The sequence below is a fragment of the Neolamprologus brichardi genome, chromosome 3 (genome assembly GCF_056152115.1).
Source record: "Neolamprologus brichardi isolate AB-2024 chromosome 3, ASM5615211v1, whole genome shotgun sequence".
In the NCBI taxonomy this organism is placed as follows: domain Eukaryota; kingdom Metazoa; phylum Chordata; class Actinopteri; order Cichliformes; family Cichlidae; genus Neolamprologus; species Neolamprologus brichardi.
The window spans coordinates 4,098,198-4,124,465 of NC_142106.1; the positions used below are offsets into that span (position 1 = coordinate 4,098,198).

Consider the following 26,268-nt stretch of genomic DNA (forward strand, 5'->3'; position numbering starts at 1 on the left):
AAGGAAACATGAAGGTGGTGCATTAGAAAAACTGCTGCTTTCAAGTGCAGAGCAACAAACTGTTTGAACTGATCCAACTTTATTAACATAGACAAAGATTTGTGCATCAGCTGCTGTTTGCTGCTATAGATATAATCCAGCTGATGTGGAGAACTACATGTGACACTTTGATGCAGCCATGAATCTGACTGATTTCTTTCCATTTTCAAAGGTTGATGCATCAGTTAAAGTCCTTAAAAAGCTCAGAAATAAAGAGAAAGGTTGGTTAAAGCAAAGAGACGCACTGGCAGCATTGAAGACACTAAACAAGAGAAACAGATCAGAGAACATCAGACTGAATAAGTGGAATAAAGTGAAACAGAGAACTAACGCTCCCTAAGAATGGAGCTGTCAGAGGAAGAGAGCAGCAAACTGAAAGTCTCTGTTAGCTGCAGAGCTCTGAAACTTCACACAGCTTTGGATGATAACATGGAGAAAGGATGTGGAGATGTTCACACTTCTGCTAGAAATCATCTTCTAGTTATTGTGACTCAGATATGACTGATTATAGATGAGGACCAAAGAAGGTTTTTACTGAGATTTGAACTGACTTAGCTTAGCCTGTGTTTTAGCCACATGCTAAACAAACACATGTTCAGAAACTAGAAGATGTTACCTTTCAGATGAAGTCTCACACATGAACTTTGCTCCTACAGTTCATCTGCTGAAGCTTTTACATTTGGGAGAAAATCAAATAAGAACCAAAACAGCCACAAACATCAGACATGCTAACACTGTAACATTATTGGATGGAGCCCACTGACACTGAACCACCATCATGAGTCTGACCTCTGACCTTTGACCTGTATCTACAGCACTGACCTCTGACAGTGAGCTCCACTTGTTTCATCATCAGGATGTTCCCCTCCCTGCTGTAGGCGGTGCAGGTGTAGGTGGAGGTGTCTCCATCTGTGGGGTGTTTCAGGGTCAGACTGAGGTCTCCAGGTTCCAGTAAGTTTCTCTTCATCTTTGTTCGGTTCTTGTATTTATTGTCCTGTTCTTCAGGCTGGTCAGAGCCGTTCTCATACACGTGGACCTTCCTGTCATATTCATCCTTCCACTCCACTTTAGCATCTTTAGGCAGACAAACTGTGGTTTTGCAGATCAGCTGGACAGACTCCACCCCTGAATCCACCACCACCCAGGGGACTGAGAGGACAACAAAGCACAACATGAGCTGTAGTGAAGGTTACTAATGTTCTCCTTATGACCTGTTACAGAGGACTTATTTCTGTGCTTGTCCTGTTAGACCTCAGTTTAGACCACAACATTTTACTGCAAATACTAGAACACACCAGAGTTATTAAAGGAAATTCACTGCAGTGGTTTGAATCACATCTGATAGATTCCAGTTTGTTTGTGTAAATGAGGAGTTTTCTTCACATAGAAAACTTAGGCATGGACTTCCACAGAAAGGTCACCATTTCTGCTGACATTATACTTGGTTTTCTACAACATAATGTAAAGTTATTATATATTATTCACGTTTCTGTTCAGTTGTATTGGTGGTTTTCATTGTAACTTCTGCTGCCCTCCGCTGGTCTCTCTTGTAAAAGAGATTTTAATCCCAGTGAGACTTTTACGTGCATAAATAAAGTACACATGCAGCCTCTGTGTCAGATCAATGCAGTGAAGCACACACACTGGTTAGTAAAGTCATGTTGTGGAGCTGTTTCACTGATCAATGACTGAGTCTGAAGGAGGTTTTCTGACTTCTGGAACAAACCTGGAAGTTTCTCTTCAGCTCTCTGTATCAGCTGTTTGTAACTCTTTCAGCTTCTGGAACAAGTTTGTGTGAGCCACAGTCAAGGAGCCACCAGAGGACACCTGCTGACCATCGGCATTATGGGTAGTGTAGTAGGAGACACTCACCTGACATGAAATACTGTCGGAAATGAAATAAAAGACCTCCAGAAACCACAAGAAGAACCAGGAGAACCAGGAGAGCTGTGGCCCAGGATGGAAATGGTTCTGTGGAGAAACATAAAAGAATATCAACATGACTGCTGAACATTGACCTCAATTTCCTCCATTAACACCTGGTGTTTTTCTACATCTCTGACCTTTGACCTGCAGCACTACTTTGTGTCTCAGGATGTCTTTGTCCCTGTAGATGGTGCAGATGTATCCTCCACCGTCTCTCTCTGTGGGGTATTTCAGGGTCAGACTGAGGTCTCCAGTTCTCAGCAGGTCTTCGTTCATCTTTGTTCGGTCTCTGTAAAAACTGTCCTGGTCATCCAGGTGGTTACTTTTGTTTGGATACACATGAACCACCATCAGTTCAGGGTCAGAGTGAGTCCACTCCACTCTGGTGTCCTGAGGCAGGTCAGCTGTAGTTTTGCAGGGCAGAATGACAGACTCTGAGCCTTCCTCCACCTCCACCTCCACCTGGTGGTCTGAGAGGACAATAAACCACAGTATCAGGTGTAGAAGCAGCAGCAGTCACACTGATGGTAACTGAAGCACGGCTGCGTATCTACACAGCAAATCTCTGGAGTTAAATATCCTGGACTTGGGCATAAAAGTGCACAAGAGTTACATTCTGGGAGTTTATTTTTCACCTTATACTACAGTCAGTGTTGGGGAGTACTCTAAAGCGGTGTAATATTTAGGTGTTCATTCACTGGGTGCTAAGGAGTCGAATTCAAACCATTGCTGGTGTTGTTTGTCTGTCGACCGTTACCGCGCCTATCTGTGTTTCTTTCTTGGACTCCGACATGTAGGAGGTAAAAATACTTCATTTACTTTGGGATTTTCTGAGAGTGTAGTGATGTTATTTGTATATATTTGGTTACATGTATGCATAAGTAAAATATAAAGTTAAGTAACTAGCACTACATGTGTTTTCTGTATGTTATGCTGATTTGGAGATAGCAGCTAGGCTAACGCTAGTCAAAAGTTAGCTAACTAACTTATCTTACTGTATTTTAAGATACACATTTCACGTTGTCAATGAAAACGTTTATTTCTTTTTCTTATTTTTAACACTAACGTTTAATTTAACGTTAGCTAACTACAGTGATATTCTGTTTAGACTCATGGTAATGGCCGTATTTAACCAAAGAGAGGTGCAGCCTGCACTGATGAGATGTTGAGGTACCATTAACATCAGTTAGTTAGTCCTGCTGCACACTGAGATATGCACACAACCCTGTCTCCAGAACTGAGAAGACAAGGACACAGCAAACATGCGGTCACATTGTCTGCTAAACCTAGCCTAGCTAAATAGATTTTAAGCAATATTTAGTGTGGACAGGCTAACTCAATGTTAGAAAGTGTTTATTGATTAAGTTATACACAGTTCACATAACGTTACCATAAACAACCTCTTCTTCTTCTGTTGTGTTTCATAGTAGTAAAGGTATTTTTTTCTGTACGTGGCCAAGATGTTGATAAAAGTAAAACACAGAGAGACAAAGAAATATGTCAAATTGGAAGAAGTCAGCTTCACAGATTTTGTGAGAGCAGGTAAGTTATGGTTTGTACTAATGTTGTTATTAACTGAGTGATGATTTTACTTCAGTGCAGCAGAAGTTTCTCATACCAGAAATGCAGCACTGAAAGTCACGGATGAGCAGGGTATAGAGGTGGATGAGGATGTCTTTCCTGAACTTGCAGCAGTCAAAGAGTTTTGTCATCTATACAGCTGAAGGTAAGTAAATATATGCTGTGATAGATTTTGAAGGATTTGATTTGTACAATTACTCCTAAATAAACATTTTTAATGTGTCTAATATCCTGTGGTAACAATCACAAAACACTGCTTTCATGGCTCAACAGTAAGTTGGATTTATCACATGCATTTCAGACATCCTGGAAACACAATCATCCAAGAAGCTGTGTGACTGCTCAGACCTAACACACTGTGTGACACTCACACCTTGTGGTATGTAAATTGTATATTACCATAATAAAATACAAAATAACCATCTGTTCTCCTGGGAGAAAGTATAATTTAATCAAAGCGTGCAGTTTACTGGCCCTGTGTGCATAAATGGTATATTTGTTGTGTTGTGTTTTTGATTGTATATACCTTATATTCTAATATTTATGTTTGTCACCCTCAGATTTGACTGTCCTGAAGCAACATGTGGAAGAGCCCTCCTCTCCAAGTCTAACAGATACATTGTCTGTCTCAACCACCAGCAGTCAGAGCAGTGACACAAGTGATGCCGGACTTCAAACGGTTCAGCCTTATTGGACAGCATACATGAAAGAAATGTAGATACAGTACTTAATTGACTTATACTTGACTCTTTAGTTGCCATTGAGCTATAGTCAAAATCTCTACCGTTGGCCAAATTCATATTGTTTCTATCTATAGCCCTATAAGTGTAAAAACTATAATCTCTATCAAAAAAGGAAAGTTTGGAGTCTAACCTTAGAAGTAGAGAGGGTGTCTGGGATCTTTTGCTTTTACTCTTGAATGGTTTCATAAAATATTCACTGGATCTTTCTCTGGGACAGCCAGTCCACTGAAAAAGATGCTTTCTATTTAGTTTTTTACAAATGTCTCTCAAATGAGTAGATGCTTTGTTTGTGTATAATGAACTTACAGGAAAGTCTAGTCTATCGAAACTATTTCAAGTGTTTCTGTCAGGCAGCAGCTGTCTGAGATGATGGTTGATAAATGTAACAGATAAAAACTTAATCAGAACAATATCAAAATATAAACATCAGTCCTACAGTTTTATGCCATTAACTCTGCAGTCCCCTCGCTGTTACCTGAACCCTGCTATGATTTACACTACATATCCTAAAACAGCAGCTATTAACCTGAGAGTCTCAGTGACATCAGGACCAGCTGGATGAAACATGATGAACCATCTCTGCTCTGTCTGCGTTTCATAGCAGCTCCTCCAGTCTGAGTCTGTACAACATCAGGACACTTCCTGCTGCTCTGTGAGCTGCAGTTAGAGAGCTCATGTTCTCCACTGTGTACAGTGTGTAAATGTTGTGAGTGGAACCCTGCACATGCAGTAAAGACTGCAGCTGTTGTAGCAGAGACATCGTGTTTCCACTGAGGTTAGCTCTGAGCTACATGTTGCTGCTGCTTTTTCAGGTTAGTCACAACAATTTACAAAACGTTCCCTTCAGTTTGACCTCTTACTCTGAGATGTCACATAGATAACAGGCTCCATGTGGAGTCTCTAACCCACCCAGAGTTCTTACTGACCTTTGACCTGCAGCTGTATATCTCTCACTCTCCGTTCTTCTCTCTCATCGCTGATGGAGCAGGTGTAGCTGCCACTGTCAGTCTTTGTTGGTTTTCTCAGAGTGAGGCTGAAGTCTGAAGTGTCCAGAGCATCAGACCTCATCGATGTGCGCCCGCTGTAATGCTGGTTTTGCCCTGTAAGATCGTCTCCTCCTTCTCGTCGTAGATGGACAGATTTGGGATCAAGATCAGAGCGAGTCCACATCACTGTGGGGTCATCAGGTATAAAACTTGAGTACTGACAGGGAAGCAGGACAGATCTTTCCCCCTCATTCACCTCCACCACAGCCAGGGCATGCTGGGAAACTGAGGACACATAAACACAAATTAACTGCATGCAGTGTGTTTCTCTCAGAGTCCACATTTATCAGCAGGACACAGAGACCAGTTTTACAGTCAGACACTCAAATTGAATGTATTTATTTATTAAGTCTGAACATTTAATCTGTGAACACCTGACAGATTAAACTGAGTGTGTCTGTGTTCATGAACCAGCCTCAGTTTGGTGCATTTTACTGAGTTTACAGAAAATGTTGGAAAATGTGACTCTTCCTGGTCTTTGCTTTATTTTCTAAGCACTTCCTTTAAACTCTGCTGTATCTTCATCTTTGTTAAATGTTTTGGAGGACCTGAAGGTTTTCTGCTCCCTCTGAAGAGTTCACTGTGACAGTCTGCCATCACGATGAGCTGTACTGAAACCTCATGTTCCCTTTGAACTGAACGTACTCTCATGATCCATCTCTCTGAGACAGACCAAACTAAACCACCAACTGGCAGAATGAGTCACATGAACACAGCCAACATCTTTTTCATCACAAATACAAAAAACTGCAGCTAACACAAACCATTTAAAAGAGAAAACACGGACTGGTGATAAATTAACTTAAAACCCAGAATGAAGCGTCTCAGTAAGGTGTTGGGATTCTCTGAGCCTCCAGATCTGCTTCACTGCTGCTCAGCATTGTTTCTGTGAGGAGGGATGAGCACTGTTCTTCTGAAATATTCTCTTATTCAGAGACAGATTTACTAAGAGGCGAAGGCTAAAAGGCTGCAACTGCAAAATGATTCCACCAGGAGCAGAAAGGTCTGTCAGTTATTTTATTTTAGTGTTTTAATTCTGTTAATGCTTCCCCAGTATGTACTGTTCCCTTTAACCCTTTAAGACCTACCATAGAACCAAGTCCGCCAGAGCTTATATTATATGTTTACATGCTGTGGAGCCATTTTTGGGAGCATTTCAAGTTGCTATACATCAATACAACCATTATAGCCTAAATTTTAATAAAGTGTCTGCATTAAGTGCATAGTAATTACATAAATTGCAAAAAAGTTCAAAAAACTACAAAAAAAAAATTAAAATCGTTTTTGTTTTTTTAAAATATATTTCTAGTTAGAGAAATTTAAGAGGCTTATCCCTCAAAACTGTAAATACAAAAAAGTTGCACAAAATAGTTTCCCACCACAGGAAATTTATTTTTAGTGTTGTCATGGGCCGGGTCTGACGCAGTGTTTGAGTTCTTATATATTCTGGTATTCATTTGTGCCCTAGTTTAGTTCATCTAGTTAATTTCGAGGTTGCTGTTCAGTCCTTTGTTTCTTAGTTGTTTATTTCATCTCCTCCTGTATTCAGTCTCCCTGGTCCGTGCGTCTACCTGTCATGCATCATGTCTGTGTGGTTATGTTCAGTTCAGGTCACGTCTAATCCCCATGTTTCCTGTTTTACTTTGAAAGTCTGTGTCTAATGTCAGTGTATGTAGTTTCACTTTCCCTGTCCTGTCATTAGGTTCATGTGTATCAGCTGTTCCCCCTCATGTGTTTCCACTTCCCTTATGTGTATTTAGTCTCTCGCTGTGTCCCAATTCAGGGTCTGCACGCTTGAAGTACGCATTTTAAGTGCGGTTACGTCACCGCCACGCGACGACGGCTGTCCCAATTCGAAGTGTACTTCAAATGCATACTCCAAATGCGCCGTCGATTTCCCCAAATATCAAGCGTGGTCCGGTGCACGCTTCGTGGTCCCATATATCCCACAATTCATAGCGCGGCGGTGGGTGTGGATAATTTTGCCGCAAAATACGGCAGAAGGGAGCGGCCGAAGAGTGAACTGTCAAAAGTAAGTACTGAATATGACGTCACTTATTTATGTGCGAATGTTTAATAATGAAGAACATTAAACATTGCTGTTGGCCACATGTCGGCAAAGTTATGTAACATTAGTGATGTTTGTACTTTCAGCATTAACTTGGTTTTAAAGCCTCTACTTCTAAATATACATATAGTCGACCTTAATCTTACAGAGAATCTGAGGATTTTATGGATAATTAAAGTCAGTCATATATCCACAAACACAACAAGCTGAAAGTCAGTGATTGAGATATATATATATATATATATATATATATATATATATATATATATATATATATATATATATATATATATATATATATATATATATATATATATATATATATATATATATATATATATATATATATATATATATATGTGTATATATATATATATATATGTATATATATATATATATGTGTGTGTGTGTATCATAATAATCTGACAATACTATAATATTGGCCATATTATATTTACATTACCATAGTGAGATGACTTTAGTCTCATGAACAACATTAACTAATTATTATTTACTAGCTAATCTTAAATGACTGTTCAGTACAGAAATGAAGCCCTTGAATCATGTTTTACAGTCCTGTGGTCTCAGCCTCAGATACTCAACTAATCAAAGTGATGTCAAAAATGATTGACCAACAAAACAATTTTCTCCTTCATTTCTGTCAAACAAAGCTGTATGTAACGTGTCTCGCGGTTAGTATTATGGTTGCTAGGCAACCTCAACAGCACGACGAAGCATATACCGTCCCATTTCACACGCCTCTCACTTCCGCACTTCTCGTACTTATAGTACGCACCGTACGTAGTACTCGTAGTGCGCGTACTTCAAGCGTGCAGACCCTGAAATAGGACACAGCCTCTGTGTTTCATTCAGTCTGTGTCACGTCGTCTGTGTTCCCACCCTCCATGTTTTCACGGCTAGTCTTTGCAGTCATCGTCATAGTTTTCTGAGTCTCCATAATTTATCACAGTATTAGTTTAGTTATAGTTTAGTCACGGTATTTCTGCTTTGTTTGAACTCTGTGTCATCAGCCATAATAAAGGCTCACTTTCAGTTTAAGTTCACTCCCGTCTACTGACTTGTGTTCGCACGTGGATCCACCACACACACCACCGCATGGCCTGTCTCCACAGACCGTGACAAGTGTCTTCATAGTTTTATTTTTGAAATACACCAATTTTTATACACTGCAGGAAAAACGAAAATAAATATTATTGTGCAAATTTGCAAAAAAGCAGCATATGCATCAAAATAAACTATTTCCAGCAGTGCAATATGAGTCCTAAGCATCCCAGAAACGACACAGAAAGTCATGAAGTCAAACATAAGTTTTAAAAACACCAGTATAGGCTCACGAGGCCTTGATGGCAGGACATGGCGGACATGCGATAGTTCACGCTGATGGACGTAGGAAGTGTTACGAACAGCTGATCGGATCGGCAAAGCGTGTTTCTGGAATATTATGTTTTTGTTGCTGCAAGTGCTTTTTATGCAGTTTTTGCAAAGCTACATGTGGAAGGAAACTGTGACCGAGGACAAGCTGATGGCATAAGATGTAAGTACAACTCCTCCGTTTTCATATGCAAAAAAAATTATTGCGCTAGCTTACGTGGTTGCAGAGCTACCGGGATTTAAAAATAGTTACGCAAAATGGAGCAAAATGAATGTTAAAAAATACTGTATTTTTTGGATTATAAGGCGAACTGTTGATGAAGGGGTCTGTTTTCATACATAAGGCGGACTGGATTATAAGGTGCATTAAGCAAAACAAAACAGTCAGATAAGTCAAACTTTACTCAACTCATTCTTCTTGCTTCTGCACCATTACCTCTATTCCCATGTTGTTGCAGTATATTAATGACTAACCTCTTGATTGTGGATGTATTATCTCAGTTGTTCTCCTGACTGAAGTTTGGTCTGTTTACAGCATCCTGCCATGCGATTGCATTTGTCTCTAACCATCAGGAATCCTTACGTTAACTTTTATCAAGTGGAAAAAAGTTAGCGTTCATCCTCCAGGTTTCCAGCTTTGTACCAAAGTCATACTAAAACATTTTTTGACAGATTTTTCAGCGCCATATGCCACAAAAAATCGGTTTGAGGTCAGTAAGCACAACCAGAATTCATACCTAAGGTGCACCAGATTATAAGGCGCAGTATCAATTTTTGAGAAAATTAAAGGATTTTAAGTGTAGTGTTGAAGTGCTGATTCAACTTCTTTACTCAAGTAAAAGTAAAAAAGTACAACCTCAAAGTTTTCAAAGTAAGAAAGTAAAAGTAACTCTTTGGAGGACATTTCAATACTTATATTTATATAAGTGGATTCAGCAGGTGGAACACTAAAATTAGTTGTAATGGCTCAGTGTGCGGAAAAGAATCATAACTCACAATAATTTCTATTGAGAACTCCAGTAGATTTTCTGAGTGTACAGGCTGTGATCAGCTGACCTGCTGCTCTTTATACACAACTGAATTCAACCAGATGTGAGCAGATGTTACATGAGTTGTCCCGGCTGATTTCCATCCTCTACACTGACAGTACAGTTTATGCTGTCTTTATACTAGATCTCGGCATCATCCGTGTGCATGAGTCACACAAACTGTTTTTTACTTTTAATCCATCACAGTAAAGCAAACGAACCTGTTTATCTATCTCTAGCCTGCAGAGGATATTCATGCAGTCAACAATAACACAGTTAGCCTACCTTAGTCTGATTAGCAGCTGCCACGGTCCAGCAGATCTGCCTGAGAAATTCTGCTTTGTTTTCTCTTTTTCCTCTCTTCCTCCCTCTCTCTCCCTCTGTTGCCTGGGCGGAGCTCATTGTGGGCTTCCACCTTTGGCCTACATACCTGGGAGATGATCAACACCTGCGTCTTATTAACTGGCCTCTACTAAAGGGAAGAAGCGAGGTTGCTCTTCGCTGGATCGTTGCTTGACCTGTGTCAGTAAAATCCTGGCTAGGACACTGCAGTCTAGTTCCCGTGGTTTTGCTTCTTGTGTTAACACATGTGTACAGACTAGGGGTGGGTTTTGATTATCGATTTATAGATTAAAATTGATTCTAGCTTGGATAACGTGATATCGATTCATTAAAATCCTGAATCGGTTATTTAATATAAATTTATTTTGCCCGAAATGCCAGAATCTCAGGTTAAACCTCACAAAATTTCAACAACCACCAAACAGCTAAAACAGTAAATGAGAGCAGGTACACAGATTCTGCACAAAGACGTAAACACAAAGAGATGTCGCCTTTCTCACCCGACGGCACGGACACGGTCGGGGCTGAAAGCCGACAGCACGCTGATTCTGATGTTTCGGCGGGTCCACGCTTTGTGTTTACGCCCTTTTTGCGCTGATTCTAAGGCTGTTAGTTTTATCTCTCCCCAAACAATATTGACTGAACCAGCAGCAAAAGAAGATCCAAACTACGCTTCACATAAACATCCTCATGAATTCACTCTGACTTTTGCTGTTTTGCTTCCACCACGATAAAATCACACTTCATGCACAGCTCTCTCTCTCTGTACTTCAAGAACAGTTTCCCGTCTAAAAATCTGTTTTCTGCATTATTGGCTTGCTTATTAATCACAAGTCTACCGTTGTTTACAGCGCTGTTGGTCACTGTTTTTTTCCTTTTACTTACTTCCAAAAAGAAAACCTAATTTCTGCTGTTTAATACTGAAAAAATGTAAACTTTTTAAAATTATGCAAAATTGCAAAACACTTAACCGTGTCTCTAATAAAACCTCTGTAACTTTGCTCTGCTTCACTTCAGCAGCATCAGGTAATTTTCATATGTTGATAAATGGTTTTCTTTTGTTTTTGATGTTCTGCAGAATATTTAAAAAAAATCCCAGGCCAGGAAAATCACCTTCATGTTTTTCTGTGTTTTATCCTCAGTTACTTTGACACAAAGACATCTGCTGTGATGCTCACACCTTTGATAAAGTCTGGCAACTGTCAGCTTTCTTTTTATAGATATAAAAATATGGAAATGTACTGATGCATGATCTGAATTATAATATTTCTGACACTCTGAGGCAAAATTTCCCCGATTCAAATCGAATCATGGATTGAATCGATTTGGGACCTTGTGAATCGGAATTGAATCAATTCTAGAAATCAGTGACGATACCCAGCCCTAGTACAGACAACCTGGACCTGCCCTTGTTCCCTATAGAGATTCTGGTGCATGAGAGGAGTGAGAGACTGCTGAGACACCAAGAGAGACTGGAGAGGAGTGAGAGTGTTCCCCCCGCTTTTCCCTGTGGATTCCCTGGAGCCCTCATCCCCGCACCCTTGTATATAGCACTTTGTCACTGTTGCACATTTCACCTGGTGTTTGTGAATAAACCCTCTTTTCTTCCTTTGAGCAAAGTAGTCCTGCGTTTGAGTCCCTCCAGTTACCATTACAGAACAATCCAGCCAGTATGGACTCAGCGGACTCAGAATCTGCGCCACAGCCTGGTCAGCCTGGCGTCTTGCCTGTACGGCACGAGCAAATGTTGCTGCATATCAACCAACAGCTGGCAGCACTCACTCAGGCACTGGCTCAGCGCACACCGTTGGAAAGCATGCCCCCCCAATCTCCTCCTTCGCAACCCCAGGCATCCCCGCCGCCGGAGCCTCCTGCCCTGTAATCACCAGCTCCGCCGGCACCTCCCGAACGACCGTTCCCAACCCCCGAGCAATTTTCTGGTGATTTAGAAAAGTGTGCAGGTTTTTTAACTCAACTCTCTGCAGTTTCGGAAGCAGCCAAGAGCTTTTGAGAGTGATGGGGTTAAAATTGCATATTTTGTCCAGCTGTTATAGGAGCGGGCGTTAAAATGGACTCAATCTGTTTTGGGAACTAATCTCTTACCTTGACTTTCTCACTAAGTTCCATGGTGTGTTTGACAAAAGTTCTGGGGCCGCTGCTGCTGCCCACCGGTTACTAAACTTAAAACAGGGCAGACGGCGTATGATGGATTATTCTGTGGATTTCTGGATTTTGACAGGGGAGACCAGGTGGGAGCAGGCTGCACCGATAAGTACACCCCTAAATAATATATCTCCGGAATTACAAGGTGATATGAGAAAATTTCCCGATTCTTTGGATGAAGTTATGTCTTTATGTATTAAGGTTGACAATCACTTTCGGGCTAACTGCGGCACGCGGAACTACAGCTCCGCAGCAAAGTGCAATGGCAGCTGGAGGAGGAGCATCTGGAAGCGGAGTCCGTTGCAAATCGGAGGATTCGGGGAAAAGCGAGGAGCCCACGGAACAAGGACGCTCAAAATTAACTCCAGAGGTGTGACACCGCCGCTGGGAGGCTGGAGAGTGTGCTTATTGCGGCCGCAAATACCATATCGCTATGAACTCCATATCACTGAGCATATTTCTTTAACTCTCTCCGGCAATCATTCTGAGACCTTACACTTGTTTGTGTTTAAAGCTCCGCTCACGCCATTGGTATTAGGATTTCCCTGGTTGCAACAACATAATCCCACACTAGATTGGAAGACAGCTAAGGTTTTGGGGTGGGGGAAGGAGTATCACATGACCTGCTTAAATGCCGCTACACCACCTATCAGTTCATCAGATCCAGGCTCCGTCCCCGATTCTTGTGATCTTTCCTCTATCCCTCCCATCTATGATGATCTCCGGGGGGTGTTTAGTAAAGACTGCACGTCATCGCTGTCCCCACACAGACCTTATGACTGTGGAACTAACCTCCTCCCTGGCGCTCCCCTTCCGACGAGCCGTTCATACAGTATTTCTCAAGCTGAACGTGAGGCAATGGAAAAATACATCACCGAATCTCTCGCCGCTGGAATTATCCGGCCCTCTTCCTCACCTCTTGCTGCTGTGTTTTTCTTTGTAGAAAAGAAAGACAAGAGTTTAAGGCCTTGTATAGACTATCGCTATCTTAATAAGATCACTTTGAGAAATAAGTACCCGCTGCCTTTGCTAACATCTGCCTTTGAACTCTTTCAGGGGGTCACCCTTTTCACTAAGTTGGACCTGCACAACCGGTCACAGCAGATGGCCGTCCCTCCCTGAGCCTGGTTCTGCCAGAGCTCATGGAGGACCAGGCTCATGGAAGCGTGACCATCTGCTGTGACCGGTTGGGGTGAGAGAAGAAAAACAGGACAAAGACATGCTGTGGAATAGAGACAGAGATTAATAACAGATATGATTCAATGCAGAGAGGTCTGTTAACACATAGTGAGTGAGAAAGGTGACTGGAAAGGAAAAACTCAATGCATCATGGGAATCCCCGGCAGCCTACGTCTATTGCAGCATAACTAAGGGAGGATTCAGGGTCACCTGGTCCAGCCCTAACTATATGCTTTAGCAAAAAGGAAAGTTTGAAGCCTAATCTTAAAAGTAGAGATGGTGTCTGTCTCCTGAATCGAAACTGGAATCTGGTTCCACAGAAGAGGGGCCTGAAAACTGAAGGCTCTGCCTCCCATTCTACTTTTAAAAACTCTAGGAACAACAAGTAGGCCTGCAGAGCGAGAGCAAAGTGCTCTAATAGGTCTCTTCTTGGCTCTTGGCGAAGGCGGTTGCACTTTTTCTCCTCTCCTCCTTCCCCTTATCTTCCCTGCTTAGCTTCTTGTGTCCTTGTCTTGTCTCGTGTGTATTACTTTCCCTGGAACAGTCTCTCACTGTCGTTCTCTAAAACCTAAAAGAGAATTATTGATTAGATCAACTGGTCTCTGAATGCTATTGACACCCTTTTCTCAACAAGAAGTCTGGGCTCGGGAGAGCCCGAGTGCCCTGGAGGGACTTTCCCTTCCGGATACACGATGGACGGGTGGCAGAACTGGAGGGTCATGTGCCTGGCGGGACTGTCGATCGAGGACGCTGAAGATATCTTCCTATTCGGAACCATGATAACAGGGTTCTTGCTGATCAGAGCTGGCTTGGCCCTGGCTTATCAGAGAAATAAGAGAGCGGAACTGGCTGTTCAAACTCCCCCAAGGCTGGCGCGACGAGGCGCGACCTCTCACAACGAACACATTGTGGTTAACACCTTGGAGATGCTTACAGCTGCCGTGAAGACTCAAAACAACACCATTGAGCATATGTTGGGATACATCAAAGAGAGGCCTGCTCAAAATGACACCCTTGAGCGAAAGTTGGATAACATCGCAGAACAGCTCACTGCAGTTGTGGGGTCTCAGAATCAAAAGAATGACAACACCATGGAACAGAAGTTTGATACCATCATGGGGAGGCTCGCGGCTCTCCAACGGGAGATTGAGAGACCAGTGTCGGAGTGTTAAAGAACAGCTTGAAATTCTCCTGAGCTGCTCGCATAAAAGAAAAATCAACAACATCAACATGCGGACACCACGGCGCCAGCTGCACGGGCCCAAGGCTGGAGCCGAACAAAAACTCCCTGATAACCACTGTGTGATGACTATTCTTCCCATTCCATGCAAGGCCACCTGGGTTGGCTAGCAGACTGTTTACTTAGCCTGATAGGGTGAAGGACACTGTCTCAGCTGAACTATGGACACGCACACACATACACTTACACTGATAAGCATTCACACATCCCCCTTCCCCTTCCAACGCCTTCGATGCTTGTTGCCTCCTGGGAACACGAAGCGGGTCTGGGCCCGCGCTGGAGAGTCGGCGCAGTGGCAGGATGGCTGCTGTGTTGCCTGGGATTACTCCTTATCCCCTACCCAACCCTGTTGCTGGTCACGTCCTCTATAATGTTGTACTGTGGACATTTATGTGCTTTTCTGTGCAGAGGAGGGTTTTTTTGGTTCCTGTTCTCATGCTGTCCTCCTCCTGCTGTACTCCAGCACGAGTAGAGGTCTCTTTTTTTCCTCTTGTACTTTTCCCATTGTAGCATCCATTTCAGTGGTTTTTCTGTAATGCAACCGTTCTCTGACTTGTATCCCCATGTGATGTCTGTGTTGTGTGTGTAAGGTCGGGGGGCGGGTTCATTCCACTGCAGGGCAACCTGCCACTGCATGTGGCGAATAAAATTTGAACTTGAACTTGATATGGTACTACAAGGTCATTAAGATAAGATGGGGCCTGATTATTTAAGACCTATTTAAGAATTCTGGTTTTAACAGGAAGCCAAAACAGGAGAAATGCAAAATCGAGCGCACCTCTCTGCGTTTCGAACACACGTCACAACAATTAAGAGGACCCGAGGGAAGCTCTGTGTCATGTTTCGGCTGAATGAGACACAGAAGGGAAGCACAGCTGGGAGAAATCGGACATAACGAGACCCAAGGGAAGTGAAACTCAATACATTCACGTAGGACACAGGCCTTCAAAGTAAAACAGGAAATGTAACATAGACGCAGACTTGACTAGGGGAGACAGAGCAACTAAGAAACACAGAACAATAACAGGGAGACACAGAGGGCGGCTAACTAAATACTCAGAAAACTAAAGAGAATACAAGAAAGCCAAACTAAGACACTAGACCAGGGGTCTGCAACCTTTGAGACCAAACCGAAACCACTGTATCAAACGGTTCAATATCGATACGAGTATTGTTGCACCCCTACTAAATATGTATTTTACCTGGTTAATGTGTGTGGTGGGGCGTCGTCTGCAGTGCCGCTTAGTGGACGCACCTGAGCGGCACCCGCAATCAGGCCTCGCGGCCTTAATGTCTGTGCTATCTATGCTCCAATGTCCTGTTATATTTTAGATAGCAAGGAGCCGAGTTTATTAAACTCCACTGAGACAGCTGGTGACGCAAATCTGAAGGCTAGACCAGCGGTCCCCAACCCCCGGGCCTCGGACCGGTACCGGTCCGTGAGTCGTTTGGTACCGGGCAACACGAGTTGAGGCTCAGGTGTGAAATGTATGGTTTTCAGGGTTTTTATCGTTATTTTGTTATCGTTTTTATCGTTAACTCGATTTTTCTTTTCACGTGTGTTATGAATAAATCTTCTTTTTTTTCGGTACCGGTCGTAGTTTTATTTTGTTGTATTTATCCGCGACACCCTAAAGGCTGGTCCGTGAAAATATTGTCGGGCATAAACCGGTCCGTGGCGCAAAAAAGGTTGGGGACTGCTGGGCTAGACCATCCTATTTCACAGCCACTCACTTCTGGCCTACCCCGCCTCCTGAGGACCCAGCCCAGGTAGACCACAAAGGCCGGGTCCTCCGAAGGATGAAGCCTATGAATTTGGACACCCCTAATTTTTGTCTGTTGTTGACCAAACTGACACTTTCAGAATTGCAGCGACTTTTTTTGTACTGAACGGCTGGTCGCCCAAGTGTGAACCAGGATTTTTTAAAAACAATTGACTTTTAACACCTGAATTTTGCACACGTCATCTCTCTAAGTTACATCCTCTGATCAATAAATGAACAGGGTTTCCTTTCATGTGTTTCTGTTTAGGCTCAAATTGGTTTGATGTTTGGAGGCTTGCGGTGACGAAATAATAACTCCCCTAAAAACCAAACGTAACAAGCCTGTTTTGAAAATGCAAGGAGTAGAAAAATGCAGATATTTGTTTAATAATGTAGAGGGTAAAAGTAAAAAGCAGTCAGAAAAAAAAACTACTCAAATACACATACCTGAAAATTGTACTTAGTTACAGTAACAGAGTATTTGTACTTCGTTACTTCTTGCCTCTGGATAAAACTATGTTGAACCTACAGTATCTGTATTTAGAAGAATTCTCTTATCTGAAATGAACGTCTTTCACTCCTTGATTACATTCTTTGGACATCGCAGATAAATTAATCAAAGATTAATCAGGAAACCAGACATCGCTATATTCTGAAAATACTGTCTACTACTCATCAGCCTCCTATTATATTCACCTGTGTTATAAATTTTAAAATTCTCATCATTGCAATTAAAGAATCTTTACTTTATTCAGTAGCTATACCTGGATTATAGCCACTCTTTAGTCATAATTACCTCATCTCTGATAACAAGTGGAATAATAAATTCTTAATTTCCAAAGAATATTGCTTCCTCCTTAAAGAGAAGTTATACTGTTCAAAGATTCTTCTCTCAGGATTGTAAAAAAAAATAAGATGTGATTATTTACAATTCCCTGCTCCACCAAAGGCTAAGCAAGTCATATAAGAATAATGTATCCATATGGAAGTAATTGCTGAGATTAAAGCTTAAGAACTCAAATGACTGCACATTCTGTGAAGCTGGGAATAAAACAGCAGAACTTTTTTTTCTTTTCTGCCAGGCTTTGCATTGATAAACCAGATCGTTGTACTCAGCTCGTTGAGTAGCTCCTTGAATTGATGGTTATTCAGCCCTCTGCTTGTGATGAAGTTTGTGGTACACACAACGGTTTTCATCAGTGTTAACCTTCAGGGAATGTGCACACAGACTCTCTTGATGTATGAGTGGCATACAACTAAATTACTTGCATCCAGACTCAGACAGCTCATTTCTTTTTTGGCTAATGCAGACAATCCTTTCTGCGTGCCAACCATTGTGGGTGCTCCATCAGTGGTGAGCCCGCTCAAGTTTTTAAATGGCAGTTTAAACTTGTTCAATGCCACAACAACAAATCCTCACCTTTAGTAGTGCCATGCATGGCTTGCAAAGACAGCAACTCCTCCTTCTTTTAAAAGTCAGCCATAATCCTCAAATCTGAGATTTTACATGTTATAGTTTCTCAGTGGTTATTTTTCAATTTCCAGATTTTTGTGCAGGAATACAAGCTGGTTGACACAGTCAGCTCTCAGGACACTTCTCTGTGCATTTACTATGTCTCCTGCACAGGGGAATGAAATTCATTCATTCATTTATTTACTTACTTTTTTTCCTTCTTTATCACAGCCACCAGTGTCCAGCAGTCTGGAACAGGCCTCACTGGTCTCTGCTTCAGACAAGAAGTCCTTAAACAGAGGATCAACAGTTGATGCCACTGTTTTGAGTCTACTGTGTGGGAGGTGATCTGTGATGACCACGGAGAGGACATCGACAGCCTGGTGACATGCATTATGGACTATATTAACTTCTGTGTGGATAACACCGCACCCTCCAGGACTGTGCGGTGTTTCTCGAACAACAAACCTTGGATTACCCCAGAAATTAAAGCTGTCCTCAAGCAGAAGAGGAGGGCCTTCAAATCTAGACACAAGGAGGAGCTGAAAAGGGTGCAGAGAGAGCTGAGGGGACTGATAAGGAAAGGGAAGGACAGCTACAGGCAGAAGATGGAGAACCAGCTTCAACAAAACAATGTTGGCAAAGTCTGGAGAGGCCTCAGAACCATCTTGGGCCACAAAGAACTCTCTGCCTGGGAGGGATGTGAGGTGGGCAAATGAACTGAATCATTTCTTTAATAGGTTTGATTCAGCCATGAGGCAGTCTCCAACATCAGCTACAGACTCACCCACCCCTACTGCTGCTGTTCCACTTTTGACACCTCAGACACTTCACACCTCCTCTACTCACCCTGCTCACTCCTCCCCACCCCCAACGACAGCATCCAACACACACTCAACACAAGGCTCCAGCCTGTCTCTCACAACCACCCAGTGTAGGAGGGAACTGAGGAGGATTAAAGCCAGGAAAGTTGCAGGTCCAGATGGCATAAGCTCAAGGGTCGTCAGGTCCTGCGCAGACCAACTGTGTAGGGTGATGGAGCACCTCTTCAACCTGAGCCTGAGGCTGGGGAGAGTCCCACAGCTCTGGAAAACCTCCTGTGTTGTACCAGTGCTCACCACTGTGAGAATCATGTTCTTTGATTTCTCCAGTGCCTTCAACACCATTCTTCCCACGGCCCTGAAGGACAAGCTGGAGAACTCTTAAGTGGACCATCACCTCACTACCTGGATTTTGGACTACCTCACTGACCGACCACAGTATGTGAGAACTCAGTCAGGGCTGTGTGTCGGACAGGGTCGTCTGCAGTACGGGAGCCCCACAGGGAACGGTTCTGGCTCCGTTCCACTTCACCATCTACACTGCAGACTTCTCCCACAACTCCACCCAGTGCTTCCTGCAGAAGTTCTCTGACGACTCTGCAATAGTCGGCCTCATCACTGATGGGGACGACAAAGAGTACAGAGAACTGACACGCTTTGTGGACTGGTGCCAGCAGAACCACCTCCAGATCAACACCAGTAAAACCAAGGAGCCGGTGGTTGACTTCCGCAGGCCCAAACGTCCTCCACTGCAGCCACTGAACATCCAAGGTATGGACATTGAGACTGTGGACAGCTACAGCTACCTTGGTGTTCATCTGAACAACAAACTGGACTGGACTAATAACTCAGACGCCCTCTACAGGAAAGGGCAGAGCAGACTGTACCTGCTGCGGAGACTCAGGTCTTTTGGAGTGAAGGGCTCCTGAAGACCTTCTATGACTCTGTGGTGGCCTCAGCTATCTTTAAGGGTGTGGTCTGCTGGGGTGGCAGCATCTCTGCTGGGGACAGGAAGAGACTGAACAGGCTGATCAGAAGGGCCAGCTCTGTTCTAGGATGCCCTCTGGACCCAGTGGAGGTGGTGAGTGACAGGAGAATGGTGGCTAAGCTGTCATCCCTGTTGGACAACATCTCCCACCCCACGCAGGAGACTCTGACAGCACTGAGCAGCTACTTCAGTGGCTGCAGCACCCACGGTGTGGGACGGAGAGATTTCGCAGGTCTTTCCTCCCCACTGCTGTCAGACTCCACAACAAAGACTCCAACTGATCAAACACACACATCCATACATGTTCAAAAGCAATAACACTAAATGCAATACTCTTTCTGGCATCGTTATATTATACTCATATTGTATATAGCATTTGTATTCTATTTTATTCGATTGTATATAGTATTTTATTTTATTTTATTCTATTGTGTACAGTATCTTATTGATATCTTATTCCAGTGTTTTTCTCTAATTTTTCTATGCAACTTTGCACTGTCCACTGCTGTAACACATCAAATTTCCCACATGTGGGACTAATAAAGGTTATCTTATCTTATCTTATCTTATCTTATGCATAGTGTCTCCCTCTCAGTTACATATCTCTTTCACAGATCTTCTGCTATGGCAGTCTTAATTTCCCTTACTGTCGGTGTATCATCAACACTTTCTTGTGCCCCCATCACAAGCTTGGCATGAAGAGGAGCAATGATGGACAGGGTTGGCATGCTCTCCTCTGACATCACCAGGGTGGCGTCCTTCATAGGCTTGAGTGCCCTGACAACTTCTTCTGCACATGTGATGTCAGACTCACTTACTGTGAAAATTTCTTTTTCACTCTTCCTGACTTCTGCAGAAAGCAGAGCTTCACAGATGGCTGGTTGCTGTTCTAAAAATCATTCTATCATATCATAGGAGCTGTTCAGTCTTGTAATTATGTCCATGATCAATCTGTGAGCTGGTAGCTGAAGGAGGCACTGTTTCTGCTTCAACTGATTGCTGGCTGTGGTGCTGCGCCTGAAAAAGGCTGTTACACGTCAGATCCTCCCGAGAAGTCGCACCACGGATTGTATTTTCAGTGCTTTCTGTGCGGCGAGATTCAGACTGTGTGCAAAACATTGTATGTGCATCATGCCTGCAAGTCTAGCAGCAACAGCCATGTTTGGTGCATTATCGGTAACAACAACAAGGTCCTTTGCATTCAATCACAGCGTCAGTTAGTAACGCTACAATGTTTTCACCTGTGTTACTGTCATGCATGGCTCGCATTTGTAGTACATGAGACTGAAGTTTCCTCTGGTCCGTTATGTGACGTGCTGTAACAGTTACGTACGGTTCAGTGGCTCTCGAAGTCTAAGCATCGCATGTCAATGCAACTGTCTCCGACGAGCTGAGAGAGTCTGGCACTGTCGCTTTGACTTCTTGGTACAACTTTGGCAAAGCGATGTCCGTGATGTGTTGTCGGGAAGGAACGGTGTAACGGGAATCCAAAGTTTTAATCATATTACGAAATCTTTTATTCTCCACAACACTCAGAGGGCGCATGTCTTTGCAAATAAAAACAAGTACTGACTGCGTTATTTTTGTTGCACGAGTTGAAGTTGCTGGTAGTTTCAAAAAGTTAACTTCTTCAATTGTCCGTTGAATGGGATCACATTTGTTGCGTTTTAAAATTAGCATTTGACACTTCGTCGTTATGGTGTCTAGACACGTGTGTTCGTAAATTTGTTGTATTACCTGAATATTTGACTCTGGCGGTACAGATTTTACGGGTGCGTTGCTCTTGTCATAGTCTTTACTGCCTTCTTTTGTCCTAAATCCAAAATAAGTCCACATATCAGCTTTGAAAGCTGTTGGGGCCGGCTGTATCCTCTCCTCTTCAGTCATCAGTTAGCTAGCACAACTGGCCACACATCCACTGTTTTACTTCGTTGGTTTTGGCAAACTAGACGCTTCTACAGTTAGCGCGAGACCTTGTTTTTCCATCAACGTAAAGGCGGTAAAAACTGCAAACAAGTGGCCAGAGTTTGAATTGCAACATACAAAAGAAATACACAGTAAATGCATGTAATTTTTCAAAAAATCGATAACACTGATTTTGAATATCCATTCAGTATCAATACACGAAATATCACGATAGTTCGATGTATCGATATTTTCTTACATCCCTACATGCTATAAGTGCGTATATAAACATAAATTTGCAGTCCGACTGAAATAGTCTCATGGGCCGTATTCGTATCCGGGGGGGTGGACGTTCCCCACCCCTGGCATAGACTCTCAGGCAACAGGCACTTTGCTCTACCTACGGTTTATTGAGGTTATAGTTAACCCTCTCAGGCTCAAATTAAGTTTTAGTTGCTATTGCACAACCAAGTCCTCCAGTGGTACTTCTGAGTAAAAAAAACTCATAAAATATGTATGTGGGGTAATCAGGTTGTTAGCTTTTAACTGTTGCAAATCTGCAACGCCTGCCTTGAGAGGGTTAATCTGAGGAAGAGTCTTCCTGAAGAACTCACTCTGCAGCCCCATAAACTAACTCCACCCCCACTGACCACTCAACATTTTTCATGCAGTACAGCCAAAACATGTCTCTTAAGGTGGTGTCGGAGAGGCGGATGTTGTCCAAGATAAAGACAATGTTAGATAACACCTCCCACCCACTCCATGACATGCTGGTCAGTCACAGGAGCACGTTCAGTGAGAGACTGAGATTCAGAGAAAGCACCACTGAATGACACAGGAAATCATTCCTGCCTGTGGCTCCCTGTACAACGCATCCACTTAACACACTGTTTACTGCAACAGCTACACCCTTTTTGCACATGTTCTTCCTTTTTCAGCTATTTATTAATAAGTGAATTTTGTGTATATATATGCCTGTATACAGTGGGGCAAAAAAGTATTTAGTCAGCCACCGATTGTGCAAGTTCCCCCACTTAAAATGATGACAGAGGTCAGTAATTTGCACCAGAGGTACACTTCAACTGTGAGAGACAGAATGTGAAAAAAAAATCCATGAATTCACATGGTAGGATTTGTAAAGAATTTATTCGTAAATCAGGGTGGAAAATAAGTATTTGGTCAATAACAAAAATACAACTCAATACTTTGTAACATAACCTTTGTTGGCAATAACAGAGGTCAAACGTTTACTATAGGTCTTTACCAGGTTTGCACACACAGTAGCTGGTATTTTGGCCCATTCCTGCATGCAGATCTTCTCAAGAGCAGTGATGTTTTGGGGCTGTCGCCGAGCAACACGGACTTTCAACTCCCGCCACAGATTTTCTATGGGGTTGAGGTCTGGAGACTGGCTAGGCCACTCCAGGACTTTCAAATGCTTCTTACGGAGCCACTCCTTTGTTGCCCGGGCGGTGTGTTTTGGATCATTGTCATGTTGGAAGACCCAGCCTCGTTTCATCTTCAAAGTTCTCACTGATGGAAGGAGGTTTTGGCTCAAAATCTCACGATACTTGGCCCCATTCATTCTGTCCTTAACACGGATCAGTCGTCCTGTCCCCTTGGCAGAAAAACAGCCCCATAGCATGATGTTTCCACCCCCATGCTTCACAGTAGGTATGGTGTTCTTGGGATGCAACTCAGTATTCTTCTTCCTCCAAACACGACGAGTTGAGTTTATACCAAAAAGTTCTACTTTGGTTTCATCTGACCACATGACATTCTCCCAATCCTCTGCTGTATCATCCATGTGCTCTCTGGCAAACTTCAGACGGGCCTGGACATGCACTGGCTTCAGCAGCGGAACACGTCTGGCACTGCGGGATTTGATTCCCTGCCGTTGTAGTGTGTTACTGATGGTGACCTTTGTTACTTTGGTCCCAGCTCTCTGCAGGTCATTCACCAGGTCCCCCCGTGTGGTTCTGGGATCTTTGCTCACCGTTCTCATGATCATTTTGACCCCACGGGATGAGATCTTGCGTGGAGCCCCAGATCGAGGGAGATTATCAGTGGTCTTGTATGTCTTCCATTTTCTGATGATTGCTCCCACAGTTGATTTTTTCACACCAAGCTGCTTGCCTATTGTAGATTCACTCTTCCCAGTCTGGTGCAGGTCTACAATTCTTTTCCTGGTGTCCTTCGAAAGCTCTTTGGTCTTGGCCATGGCGGAGTTTGGAGTCTGACTGGTTGAGGCTGTGGACAGGTGTCTTTTATACAGATGATGAGGTCAAACAGGTGCCATTCATACAGGTAACGAGTGGGGGACAGAAAAGCTTCTTACAGAAGACGTTACAGGTCTGTGAGAGCCAGGGATTTTCCTTGTTTGAGGTGACCAAATACTTATTTTCCACCCTGATTTACGAATAAATTCTTTACAAATCCTACCATGTGAATTCATGGATTTTTTTTTCACATTCTGTCTCTCACAGTTGAAGTGTACCTCTGGTGCAAATTGCTGACCTCTGTCATCATTTTAAGTGGGGGAACTTGCACAATCGGTGGCTGACTAAATACTTTTTTGCCCCACTGTATATTGTGCTATTCTTACTTAGTGTTTTGTCTGTCTTTGTTACTGTTTGTTTATATTGGAGCACTGTAACCAAAAATAATTTCCCCTAGGGATCAATAAAGTATTCTGATTCTGATTAAGCTGCTCTTGTTCACAATAATATGACATTTGCACATCTGATTAATGTTGCTGTGTATTTGTGATCCAAAGCTCAGAGACTTTTGTGTTTTTATTGATTCTCTTCTTGTTCTACTGAAATGACACATTCAGTGCGTAGAAACTTATATCATCATACAAGATAACTGCAGGTGTGGGCGGGGTCACACACAAAACAGCAGAAGTTAACCAGACCAAACCCTGCAGGATTAACCTGAGTGTCCCAGTCCTGGACCGTTTGTTTAACCAGGAGGATCCCAGGCCTGATTTTTGTTGCTGTATTATAAGTATTCTTGTTTTATTGTTATTGTTATTTACTTTATTGTTGTTAAATACATATCAATTCAAAATTGTTCAAAGTTAGTGTTATGTTTTTACATGTTAAAAATACTTGTAAGTAAAATGAGTTCAGTGACCATTGCTGTTTGTTTTAGTCAATTTATCCATAACATAAAACTTTTAAACTAGTGCAACACATATAACTGTCATGGTGCGCTGTGTGGCAGGCAGGGATTGGACCCAAATGCAGGACTCACGGAGGCAGAACGTGAACTTGAAAGCAGGTTTAATGCTGACCAAAGGAAAACCAAACAGAAAACCCAAACTGGAAACACATTAAAGAGAGAGAGATGAAAGAAAAGCTGATGATGAGAGCAGAGAGAGGAAGGTGTACTTACCGTGCAGGAGGATCACAAACACCACAAACATCTTCATGTTCCTGTCAAACTCAGAGACTCTTTCAAAGCCCTTCAGGACATCAGCTCACAGCAGCTTCACTTTCCTCTGCTGATCATCTACTGACACTCTCACACTGCTCACACTGTCACAGCTCAGAGTTCAGCTTCACACTTTGTTAAACCAGATCTGTGGAATGAAGTCCGGCCGGCCACAGATCGCTTCTGAGGAAAGAGGAGGGCGTCGGCTTTCCTTGTAGTTTCACGCCCGAGCGCTCCAGTTGGAGGCGGCTGCTGCGGCGTCACCCTGACACGCACAAAGCTCCGCCTTCAGTCCTGACACTGAAACATCCACTGAAGCTACAATGATGCAGATGTGACCCTCAGCAGCTGGATTTCCTCTCCATAGATGTGTTTCCATGCAGATCATGGACATAAAGCAGCTCTAGGATGAAGAGTGTGAAAGAACTTCTTCCACTACAGTATTCATTACAGCACTGTGGCACTCCACAAACCCTCACACTGTCTCAATCCCTGTTTCCAGTTTGACTGAGAGAAGGCCTGAAGCTCAGCCAATCACAGGACAGGTAGAGATCAGCTGACAGTGATTTGAAGCTGTCAGGGTGAGGCTGCTTCATGCAGGTGTGAAACTATGAGGAAGCTGAACGCCTCCTCTTTCCTCAGAAGTGATCTGTGGCAGTCTGCCATCATGTTTGGCTGCACACACTGAATGTGACTCACTGGAAGCTGACACAAACTCTGATTGTGTTTGTGCTGCTCACACTTTACTGGAACACACCCAGCTGTGAAAACACAAAGCTTTGTCTTCATGTGTGTTTGTGCTGTTTGAACAGGACCTCCTTTCTTAGTTCAACTCTTCATTTTTTCTTTCATGGACAAAATGAATTTGTGATGAATGAGGATGATATTGATTCAGAAGCTGTTTGACTTTGTGTTTTTCAACACTTTGAACTTTGTGTGATTGTTGTTGTGATTTTCCACTGTGATGCTTCACACCCTCCTGCTTTACATTGGACTGTTTCCATCAATAAACTGGAAAGCTAGAACAAAAATACTCAAGAAAACGTCAGGAGAGACACAGCACGAGGGAGAGCTGACGTTAACGACGTGACACTGACACAAAGGCTGTATCCCAATTCAGGGTCTGCAGCCTCAACGGTCCTCAAGGGCCACG

General features: G+C 43.0%; 1 protein-coding gene and 1 pseudogene across 5 annotated transcripts in view; one reads left to right on the forward strand and one right to left on the reverse strand.

The window, feature by feature from the left end:
- The window catches only part of LOC102789482 (methylglutaconyl-CoA hydratase, mitochondrial-like), a 674,272-nt gene that overhangs the window by 455,804 nt on the left and 192,200 nt on the right, over positions 1–26,268 (reverse strand). For 2 of the 5 annotated variants that reach the window (XM_087838447.1, XM_087838459.1), the window contains exons 1-3: positions 5,216–5,591; positions 1,912–2,010; positions 862–1,188 (exon numbers count right to left, since the gene is read on the reverse strand). In XM_087838447.1, coding sequence (XP_087694573.1) covers positions 862–1,188; positions 1,912–2,010; positions 5,216–5,591 — 802 coding nt within the window. Of the gene's footprint in view, positions 1–861; positions 1,189–1,911; positions 2,011–2,102; positions 2,436–5,215; positions 5,592–25,076; positions 25,114–26,268 lie in introns of those variants that run through there. The other 3 variants (XM_087838456.1, XM_087838448.1, XM_087838440.1) reach the window with 3 other exon arrangements.
- LOC148103188 (uncharacterized) lies at positions 11,838–14,702 on the forward strand (annotated as a pseudogene).